This window comes from Notothenia rossii, assembly GCF_949606895.1.
Source record: "Notothenia rossii genome assembly, chromosome: 8".
Classification (NCBI taxonomy): domain Eukaryota; kingdom Metazoa; phylum Chordata; class Actinopteri; order Perciformes; family Nototheniidae; genus Notothenia; species Notothenia rossii.
Window position 1 is genome coordinate 76,254,833 of NC_136906.1, and position 11,407 is coordinate 76,266,239.

Genomic DNA, 11,407 nt, shown 5'->3' on the forward strand with positions numbered 1-11,407 from the left:
TCGACCACGTGGTGGCGTTTTTTTTTTTGTCAATGTATCTTTATTACCACTCAGTTGTTAACAAGCGCCAATACACATAGATGAAGCGGCAAAAATGGAGAAGTTTTTCAAAAGAAAAAATGAAGACGAATGTCCTGCCAACCCCCCCACCCAAAAGACAAAGTTTTTACGGAAATACAATCTCGACTTCATTAAATACGGTTTCGTAAATGGAGGAACAGAGGCAGTGCCAAAAGCCCAGTGTGTGGAGTGTGGGCTAATGCTGTCCAACGAAGCCCTCAAGCCCTCAAGCCCTCAAAACTACAGCGGCATCTAGAGACCAAGCACCCGAATCTCGTGGGAAAGCCGGTGGAATATTTTAAGAGGAAGGAAAGTGGGCTGCAGATGCAGAAAAGGTCTGTCGTGTCACTGACAAGCAACTCTAAATGTGCATTGAAAGCGAGCTACCTCGTAGCCAGACGTGTGGCACAGAGTAAGAAAGCATTCACCATAGCGGAGGAGTTGGTTCTGCCTGCCGCTGTTGATATGTGCCGTGAGATGGTCGGAGAGGCCGCTGCAAAAAAGCTGCTGACCATCCCACTCTCAAACGACACTGTGAGTCACCGTATCGCGGACATGGCATCAGACATACAGCATCAGACATACAGCATCAACTTATAGAAAGAATAAAAAGCAGCCCTTTTTTTTCTTTGCAATTAGACGAGTCCACGGATGTCACGAATGCTGCACTGCTGCTTGTTTTTGTTCGCTATCGCTGGGACAGTAGTTTGCACGAAGACATACTGTTTTGTGGAGAGCTACCAACACGAACTACGGCTCAGGAATGTTTCCGCTGCATGGATAACTACTTCACTGAGAACGGCCTGGACTGGCAGAACTGTGTCGGGGTGTGCAGTGACGGTGCAGCATCAATGACTGGCAGGCATCATGGTGTCATTAGACAGATCCTTGATCGTGCACCAGAAGCTAAATGGACACACTGTTTTCTCCACCGTGAAAGCCTTGCAGCAAAAAAGATGTCACCAGACCTCCACCAGGTGATGGATGTAAGTGTGAAAACCATAAACTTTATTAAAAACAATGCTGTGAACTCCAGATGTTTTGCTAAGCTTTGTGAGGACATAGAAGCAGATCATGTCCAACTGCTATATCACAGTGAAGTGAGATGGCTTTCCAGAGGACTGGTCCTCAATCGTTTGTTTGAACTGAGGAATGAGGTCTTCTCTTTTCTCAGTGAGAAAAAATCTAATCTTGTAGATTACTATGCTGACACAATGTTCACAGCAAAACTTGCCTACCTCTGTGACATTTTTTCACTACTGAACCAACTGAACACCTCACTTCAAGGAAGAAACAGCAACATATTTTGTGTTGCAGACAAAGTTGAAGCTTTCAAGAGGAAACTTGCTTTGTGGACCAAGAGGGCCCAGGAAAATAGGATGGACATGTTTCCACTTTTGTCTGACATTTTGGAAAACTCCCCTCAGGTGAAGATCAGCGACTCAGTCTCCCAGCACCTCTCACAACTGGCAGAGAAATTTGGTGACTACTTTCCTGAGGATCCCAGAGAGGGAAACATGTGGATTTTGGACCCATTTTCAGTGGATCCCACTGCAAATGATGTTGCTTTGCCCTCACACCTGGAATCCCAGCTTCTGGACGTTTCCACTGACAGCACTTTAAAGCTGCAGTGGGGCAAACTGGACCTGGGCTCATTCTGGGTTGCTGTCTCAAAGGAGTACCCATGTCTTGCACTGAGGGCTGTGAAACTCCTTCTCCCATTCACAACTACGTACCTGTGTGAATCAGGATTCTCCATTGTGGCCACAACTAAGACCAAAGCCCGAAACAGACTCAGAGCAACACTGGAGTCTACTCTGAGAGTGAGCCTTTCTCCCATTCCACCCAGACTGGATCTGATTATGTCTCAGAAGCAGGCCCAAGTGTCTCATTAAGAGGTCAAGATAAAAAGGGAGTTGTATTATTGTTGTTATTGTTGTTCATTGTTGTTATTATGTGTGTCATTGTTCATTTGTCACAGATATAAAGATTATTCTGGTTCTGCCATGCAAAAATGGAGACTGCTGAGGCAATTTTCAAATAGCTTTGCAGATTATAAGGCTATAGTTTCATTTGCACTTTATTTCAATTTCATTTAGTTTATTTATTTAATTTAAAAATAGATTTATATTATTTGAATGCATTTATTTTATCACCCCCTTTTATTGATTGATTGATTATTTATATATATATATATATATATTTTTTTTATTAATTTAAAGTAAAATCCTAATATTGGTCTTTTTTATTATTATTTAAAAGCCTGACTTGATCCTTGACATTTTTTCTTGTCACAGCTTGATTTGGTCCAGGAATTATCAGCCTGTTCGGTGTCTTGATACAGTATGTGTAGGTTTACATACACATGTTTAATAAAAGTATTTGTGATGATCCCATTTTATCATGTCATTTTATTTGATAAGGTTTTTGCTTGTTAAACAGTTAGTGGATTTGGTTTATTATTGAATACAAATCAAACCGAGAATGAGGTCAATTAAACCTATACAGTGTTAATATTTAATGGGCCCCGGGCCACTTTGTACTATAAAAATTGGGCCTCAAGGTCAAAAAGGTTAAGAACCCCTGCTCTATAGTGCCCGTAATAGTGTTCACTGGAGTCCAGCACCTCAGCACCCCCACTCAAAATACCTTCCCGCGCCTCTGGCTACACACCACGTCGCTCCAGCTGATGCGTGCCAAAGGAGGACATGCTGGCTCCAGGATGCGCCCTCTTCTGAGCACAATTGATGAGGTACATTTATTTAAATGTTTCATTCAAGAATATGAAAATGCAGAAATAAGTCTTCTCACTAAAATGAATTTCCTCACAGGCCCAGAGTATTGTAAAAAAGGGATGCAGTGCCTGATTGAAGAACTTGGGGAACGCCAAGAAGACCTTTTTCAAGACAGCCAGGTATCATTAAAGACTGGTTAGTTATTTCGGAGGTTGCTCTGATACCATTGTTTAATTTCTGTGATTAACCACTCTTACACCTAACAAATAAATATGCAATGTATTGCTGTAAATCTGTAAACATCTTATTGTTTTTATAAATGGTTTAGCATTCACAGGAAAATGATTTAGGGATTAATTTACTGATGTGCTTAGCTACTTAACATATAAAACTACCTAAAAACAAAAACCTTCTTTTGGTGTTAAAGTGAAATAAGATAAATAAAATCATGCACTGAAATGTTATGTATATGGGAAAGAATCAATTTAATGTAATTGATTAGATCGATGGGCAATTTGACTTGGCCCGACATTTTTTATATAAGTTAGAAATCTTTTTTATTTTTAATCGCTGCCACACATTTTTTTCAATCATGAACCAAACTATGAAGGTGCATGGAGTAGATCTTATAGGTTGATTTTTGCAGTGCACCCTGTGTTGGAGAGAATCTCTCTCTCTATCTGTGCGCTTCCTCTCCACGGGGACGTGCTTCCAGGTCGGTCGATGCAATATCCACTTTCAGTTACTTCCCCGTTGCATTTTAACATACATACATGCTGAGGAAACTTAAATATCCTGCTGAATACCCGCATAACCACACACACACACTTCCTCCTCCAGTGAGAACCAACCCCTGGCCTCCCGGACACGCGCCCACTAAAAAGCCTCTGGGCGCGCCGCGACAGGTGAATATGCAGATGAGGCTTGCAGACCCACACCCTCAAACCGTACATAACAGTGGACATTAACAAAGGCAGTTGCGAGGATAATATACATGTATCATAGATAGTTCATTTCATTTCATGATAATCAACATGCCTTAAACCTTTTCCCCTGCCACTACAGTTTAGAAGAAACACCTTAAATCAATGTGCGGCCGTCACAGATTTCTGTCATTACAATACATTTAGTAACGGTGACAAATCTTACATGTTTGAATTTACTGTAATTGACCAAACTGTGTTTCTGTTCTGTAAAATGTCATTATTTAGAGCAGTGGTTCCCAAAGTGTGGGGCGCGCCCTCCCTGGGGGGCGCAGAGGCATGACAGGGGGGCGCGAGAGACCAGGAGGAAAAATGGTTATTAAAAAAAATAAAAATCATAATTTGACAAATTATTGATTAGAAGATAATATGATACAATACAATACTATTACGTCTGGGTCTCTGTGTTTCATTAAAGCTCAGCTCTGTGTGTGTGAAACGAGCCATTCTGTGTGCGTGCGCGAGCGAGAGAGAGAGAGAGAGCGCACCGGTACCGGAGATCGTTGTTGTTAGCTTCTGGTGCCAGCGAGCTACGCTAACGGATATAAGGAGTTTTTTCAACAACAAAGTGGAGGAGAGTCCTCTCCTGTCAGACTGAGAGCCTCAGTGAGCTAAGGACTCTCAGTGTTATCTCAGTGGGTCTCAAACGTTTTGGTCACCATTAATGTAAACAATTATTTCCGAGGCACACATTTATATGATCATTATAATTATAAAAAAATAAGAGAATAAATGAAAAACAGGTATGAAATACTATATGAAAATAAAAAAAATAAAAAGTTTAAAAGGATGATTTGTAAAATATCCATAAAGAAAAAGTAAATCTGTGTACAGTTCTGTTTCATATGGGTGTTGAGAGAGGTATCCACCAGATTGATGCATTTAGCTTCAATATTTAAAAATAAATCTTCCCGGGGGACCTTGCCTCCGGACCCCCCTATGTGAGGTCCACACACCACCTATAAAAACAGCACTTTACCCCTGCTTACACCTATATGCCGTGAGCTGATTATCGAGCCTTCATTGTAACAGTTGCAGGTACGTTGTGTATATGCGTGGGGATTGTTGCAGTAGAAAATTCCACTGTAGCACCCGGGACATTAATGCAAAACCCTACATGTTTGAGCACCCTCTATGAAACGTCAAGCTACCCCACAGCACCCCCAAAAGAAATCTCTGGCGCCGCCACTGAGCCTGACTTGTGTTGGGGGGGACCAACTTTTTTTTTTCTCCAAAGGGGGGGCCTGACAGAAAAATGTGGGAACCACTGATTTAGAGAACACTCTAGACCAGGGATGTCAAACTCAATTTCATCGTGGGCCACATTAGCACTATGGTTGCATTCAAAGTGCCGGTTGTAACTTTAAGACTATATAAAAATATACATATTTAATATATATAAAATAATGTTTTATTTTACATTATTGCCTCTGCATTGGATTATTATCGGATAGGGTAATAACTTCATAATTAAAATATCTGAAAGCAGAAGTCTGGGGAAAATAATTGCAAGTCTCTTCAGTGTGCATGTCACAAAACTAGATGCATTGTGGGACATGTAGTTTATGGACAATGTGCTCCTGTAAAGCGGCATGTAACCGTATAATAAACATATTTTATTCTTTCATAGCTCTTGCGGGCCACATAAAATAAAGTCGAGGGCCGGATTTGGCCCACGGGCCTTGAGTTTGACACCCCTGCTCTAGATGATCACATGGCATAAAAACGGAATCCTCTTCCGGTCAGTTCACAGTAGAAACAGACTCTTACTTTGTGTCTGAGGATCCAGGATCTTTGCTGAAGTGTATAGGTTCTCTTCTGGACCGGTCACTCTTCATAGACAGACAGCTGGGCACTGGAGACTCTGCTCTCTGTCTGTGGAAACAACAAAATGTTTTACACACATCATTAGTTCTTTAAAGGGCAGCTTTTGATTTCAGCCCGTTTACGTTATTAAATATTTTTGGACTTGCTCTGAACTTTTAGTTTTGAAGTCGTGTTTGAGGGTTTCGGTTGTTAGAATTCATTTGTGAGAGGGAAAAGTGTTACATGTTCGAAGTTGATTTACTTAACCTAACACAAAGTCCTACATCTGGAATGTGAGAATGATTTCACAATAGTAGATTATTGGCTGTTGCTGATGATGCCAAGGAGCACAGCCAGAGCTCAGTTACACCTCTTCACTTTCCTCTTCTGGGTTTCTTTACTCTAATTGACTTTGTTTCATGACTGTACTCCACAGTGATGCTTTACTGTGTTTATATACTGTGACCTGCTACTCAGATCAAACCAGACTCCTCTTCAGGTCAGTTTACAGCAGAAACAGATTCTTACTTTGTGCCAGAGGGTCCAAGTGTATTACTCAAATCTGGAGGTTTTCTGGACACTGAAGATGTGTCCTCCTCTTCCTCCTCCTCCTCATCATCATTCATGGTCTCCATTCTGAGAGATGAACTAGTAACCCTGGAGACAAATACATAAACACACACACTTTATAATGCAAGCATTTAAATCAAATCAATCATAATGAAACATTTTGGTTTAAATTTGTGCTATCAAAAAAAAACGTGAATGTTTGTGAATAATCTGCAAACCTTAACTTGTCAAAAATGTTTACAAAAAATATTCATATTACCAAGTTTCACCCAAACTTACTTCGTAATTCCAGCGGGTATTTGAACATGAATTGCCTGGCAGTGAAAGTCAAGGAAAGCGAGGAACTGGCACAAGCTACATGTACATTTAATCAAGTAATAATAATAATAATATATTACATTTGTACCGCTTTACATGGTGAACAAACAAACAAACAAAAGGGGCAAATAATAAAGTAAAAAAATTATGTCTAATAAATAGCAGTAGGAGTGGAAGCAGGGGGGCTGTGATGGGTTAGGGGTCAAAGGCCATGGTGAACAGGTGAGTTTTTAATGATGACTTAGTACCAAGTACTGTACTTAAATACAATTTTGAGGGACCTGTACTTTATTTCAATGTTCCGCTACTTTGTACTTCTACTCCACTACAATTCAGAGGTAAATGGTGTACTTATAATCCACTACATGTATTTAATACCTTTAGTTACTTTACAGATGTGGATGAATGATGTGAAATATAATCAACTGTTAAATCAGACTTTAGTTCCACCTGGAGTAAATCCACAAGCTACCCTGCAGTATACAAAGTCATTCAAACTAGCTGCACCTTTAGCAGCTTTGAGAACACTTTCATGATCAATCATTATAAAACATATCATATATATTATTCTGAAATGAACCAATCTGCACAATCACTACTTTTACTATCGCTACTTTAACTATATTTTGATGTTAATACTTTCTACTTTTAGTAACATTTTGTATGCAGGACTTTTGCTTGTAAGTAACAGAGTATTCCTACACTCTGGTAGTTCTAAAAGATCTGTGTACTTCTACTTTTACTCAAGTACAAGATCTGAGTACTTGTTCCACCTCCAGAAATCAGTAAGAGCTGTAACTACCTCGGTGTAAAAGCACATTTAATCCATGACAAATGTTGTGCACTCGTTCTTTAGGTCTGGTGAAACGGAGGGGTGGCATTATGCTGAATCCAGGAAATGGACAGGAAACTACTTTAGGAGCAGATAGTGCTCGCAATATGCTCTGACGTCATGCCAGTAATTCGGAAATCATCATAATTTAGCTGAGATGTTATAATAAAGTGAAAACCTCTCTTATTTCTCTCAGCAGTTTTTCATGGACCGCTTCGTTAGACTACAACACACTTTTTGTTTGTTTTATCTCTCCAAAATACAAGTTAAAAGGCCTACTAATATTTTAACTTCTGATTTAGGCTATGAAGATTAATCACAGTTTATGCAGAGCTCTCAAGCATTTCATTTCACTCCATTCACACGCCACACCTTTGATTTCTCACGCAGAGATTTCTTTCCAGGGTACCGCCCAACAAGTTGCGCCGCAATTTTGTACTAGGCTTGTTTGAGACGCGTGCACTCCACTAGCACCCCCCCCCCCCCCCGTTGACATTCGCGATACAGAGGGCTTCATACTCCACTAGCACCCCACCCCCCCCCCCCCCCCCCCCCCCCCCCCGTTGACATTCGCGATACAGAGGACTTCATGGGAACTTTGAGGGGAGCCAGAAGTTGGAGTACCAAACACCGCTGCCAAAATCTCACTCTGAACTCTGTTCAAAACTTGAGAGCCCTGGTTTATGATCGTGATTTACACGACTACTTTTTTGTTTTAAATCAACTAACACCACTAGTGTAAACAACAACATACGTCTGTATACTGTAGTTATGTAACCACGATGGCGCAGTTCTAACAAGGACGTGAAACGTGGTGAAAGGGGAAGTTTAGGCCTACAACATTTCAATATGCCACATCGGACTCTAAGATGTTGCTTTTTATCGAGACTGTGTTTTTCTGAGATTAAGTAAAACAGAGTAAACATGAATTGTTTAGACACAGCGGAGCCTGGTTTTAACCATAGGTTTTAACACTCACCCTGTTTTCTTTCTGCTGCGCTGTTGAAGTTTAAAACGGAGTCTGGCAGGCTGTCTGTTTTCTAAGTTTCACTTTTGACGTCTCTCCCTGTTCGTATGGAATCAGTTTTGTGCCATTAAGATAAAGCAACACTTTCTCTGAATCAAACAAAACTAAGAGTTTAAGAGAAAGAAAAACTGAGTCAAGCAAAATACATTTGATTTCAAAAGTACATCTATAAGTTCCAAACAAATAAAGTTTGTAATCATGTAAACTATAAGTATTTTTTCTTTGTTTTACTTTTTTTTTTCTTTTGCAGCTTTCTTTGCTTCTTTCTCGATGATCAGACTTTTGCTCTCGCTGCAGCTCTTCTCGTTTGCGCTCCTTAATTTTTTGTTTGCGATTCTGGCACAAACATCTTAGGTGGGCGGGACTTTCAGGGGTGCGTCTCAATTGGCTACTCAGTTTTTGAGTGACAGCTCACTACACCACAGATCGTACAGTGCAACTCGTGCAGCAAACTCCGGAGTCCACTCAGCCACGTTTGTGTTGGTGCCTCCTGGGGAGTTTTCATGAACATATCGGACTCATCTTATGGATTGCTGTGCATTATACTTGTGTTGTGAAGTTTATACTTTATTCCAACTTTTTATATTTTAATACCTGAACACACTGCTGCTGTAACTAAATAATTTCCCAATTTGGGATCGACATAGTGTCTGTCTGTCTGTCTGTCTATTTATTTTATATATAAAAAAACATATCTATGTATTTTCAAGCTAAAGCTAGTGTTACATTTCACTATGTTATGGAAATAAACAAACAAAATAAGAAAACAGTCAGTCAGTGAATCCGATTTACATGAATGGATGAGAGTCTGAAGAACATACAGAGATCGTAACATATTTATATGCAGGGATGTGGTTGCTTGTATAAGACCAGTCTATCTTTGATGGTGGAAAAAGAGCCATAGCCAGCCAGCTTCACGTTCTACATGATACTTATTCAAGTCTTATTCATGAGGCGGAGGGAAAAAATGCATACTTAAAAGACGAGGTGAGGGAGGAGATCTGGACCCGCCTGTGAAAAACACACCGGGGGGGTATGGAGGCTTTATGGAACATACACGCTGCAGGGCCTATTGATTAACTCCTGCAGTGTACTTTGGAAAGTGTAGTGCACACATAGAAAGGCATAGACAAAACATACAGATACAGAGAGTCTCCACATGTGCAGGGACGGAAATACAGTATATAAAAACATGAATTCACTGCTGTCTTGCTTGCTGAAGAAAAACATGTTAACGCCCGTACAGCTGTATACATACTGTATACATACAGAGCTGTTAAAGTTACACACTACATCAAACAATGGGTGTCAGCAGCAGAAGAAGGAATAATAATCTATTGTTGAGATCACAGCATGTAGGGAACCAAAAGGAAGGAGTGCTGGTTTCAATTCTTTTTACTTCCTTATATATCTCCCAAAAAGAGATAAAGTAATATTGCTACCCTCTTTCATTCCCCCTGCCAAGCTTTTATTATGCTGTGTGTCATTTCATAAAGCCTTCCTTACAAGCATATACTGTATGGTCCTCGTTTGTACACACCAATACATGTTTTTTATCGGTTCAATGATTAGATACACAAACAAGTCCGACACAGACACACAGGAAATAAAATACAACTTCCAACAAAGTCCTGTTTTCATTTCATATATGGAGGCAAGATATAGGGCCAGTAATAAAGCTGTGCTGTTGGACCAGGAGAAGATTATTACAGCGCTGAACATATCGCAAGTTATCTATGTATCCCAGGAGGGTGAGGATATGTTTTTTCAACGTGTAGCAGAAATGAAAAACACATGGAACTGAGCGTAAGGCTTGCCAGAGGCTGTGATTGTGGAAACGTAAAATAGAATATGATATGTATGGCAGTTAGCAGTGGGAAAGAACAGGCCTTGAGCCCAAGCGTGTTTTCTCATTGGAAGAAAGTTTAAAAGCAGATGTTTTTATTTTGGGTGTGGCCTTTCCTGACTCGTTGTGCAAGCCTTAACAGCACAGTAAAATGATCACAGATAACTTTGTATTTGTTTCATTGGACACTTAACGTTCATGTTCACCTGTTGCATGTTAGACTGAAGCAGTATTGTGGTAAAAATCACAGCTAAACTAATGCTATCGTTTCCAACAACAGCCCAATAAGATGAGGATAGCAAAGTGTACACGTAGATGCAAGCATTAGAGGAGGATATTAATATAAATCACATTTTGTTGGTCAATTTGAGCTCAGTTAATTGTGCTGCAGCACTCCATTCAACAACGCAGCTCAATGCAACATCAAAGACACTGCTTTTACCAAATGGATAACAAATTAAGTAGCAGAAAAAGCTGCAACCACGTTCGTGCACAAGTCCAAGTGTTCATGCATTCACACACAACCTCACCTTCGTCTGCTGGGCAAAACACTTTGGTGTGGGGAGAGGTCTTTGAAAGGACCGAGCTAAAGAGCCGCTCGTCTCAGTTAAAAAAGGTTTATCACGTAGGCAGTGGAAACAAAGTGTCGTCAATGTTTTAAACATAAAAGTACATCCATTTTAAATGTAAATTGATCCTATATAGAGCCAGAAATAGCTTTGCAGTTAGTTTATGATTGCATCTCATCCACTTCATTCCAACCTGGTCACACCAGAATGCGTGACACCACCATGACTTCTTAACACCATGCGAAACGTTTTTTTCATATGGAATGCAGTTGGAGGTCAACCAATCACAGAGCTTGAGGCAAAGCGGAACAATAGCTGAGGATTCTGGGTAGTGTAGTGTCTTAAGCCATCCTAAACTCTGAACAAATATTTGTTTCTCCAAATCGAAGGGGGAAATTACAAAAGCATTGTACACAAATTAAACCAATCAATGTTGTGTAATTAACAATCTGGTGTTTTTGAGTTGATGAGTAGTGCAGATATCACTGTAAAATCAATCGACAGTAAGGAGAATACTTACTTCCTGGTGTAAAATCCTCCATTATACAATGGGAATGGACGCTACAATAAATGGGACATGATCAAATAGGAATATAATTATCTTTTAAAAAACGTTAACTAAAGGGAACAATCTATTTGACACAGCTGAAGCTCTGGCCTT

The 11,407-nt window shown here is 40.1% G+C and overlaps 1 protein-coding gene across 15 annotated transcripts in view; it reads right to left on the minus strand.

Annotated features, from left to right (window-relative positions):
- Positions 1-8,375, minus strand: part of LOC307015602 (uncharacterized protein) — a 140,781-nt gene extending 132,406 nt beyond the window's left edge. For 14 of the 15 annotated variants that reach the window (XM_079644311.1, XM_079644310.1, XM_079644316.1 and 11 more), the window contains exons 1-3: positions 8,284-8,375; positions 6,113-6,241; positions 5,549-5,653 (exon numbers count right to left, since the gene is read on the minus strand). In XM_079644311.1, coding sequence (XP_079500437.1) covers positions 5,549-5,653; positions 6,113-6,219 — 212 coding nt within the window. In that variant the 5' untranslated portion in view covers positions 6,220-6,241; positions 8,284-8,375. Of the gene's footprint in view, positions 1-5,548; positions 5,654-6,112; positions 6,242-6,433; positions 7,104-8,283 lie in introns of those variants that run through there. The other variant, XM_079644309.1, reaches the window with a different exon arrangement.
- Between the last annotated feature and the right edge of the window lie 3,032 nt (positions 8,376-11,407).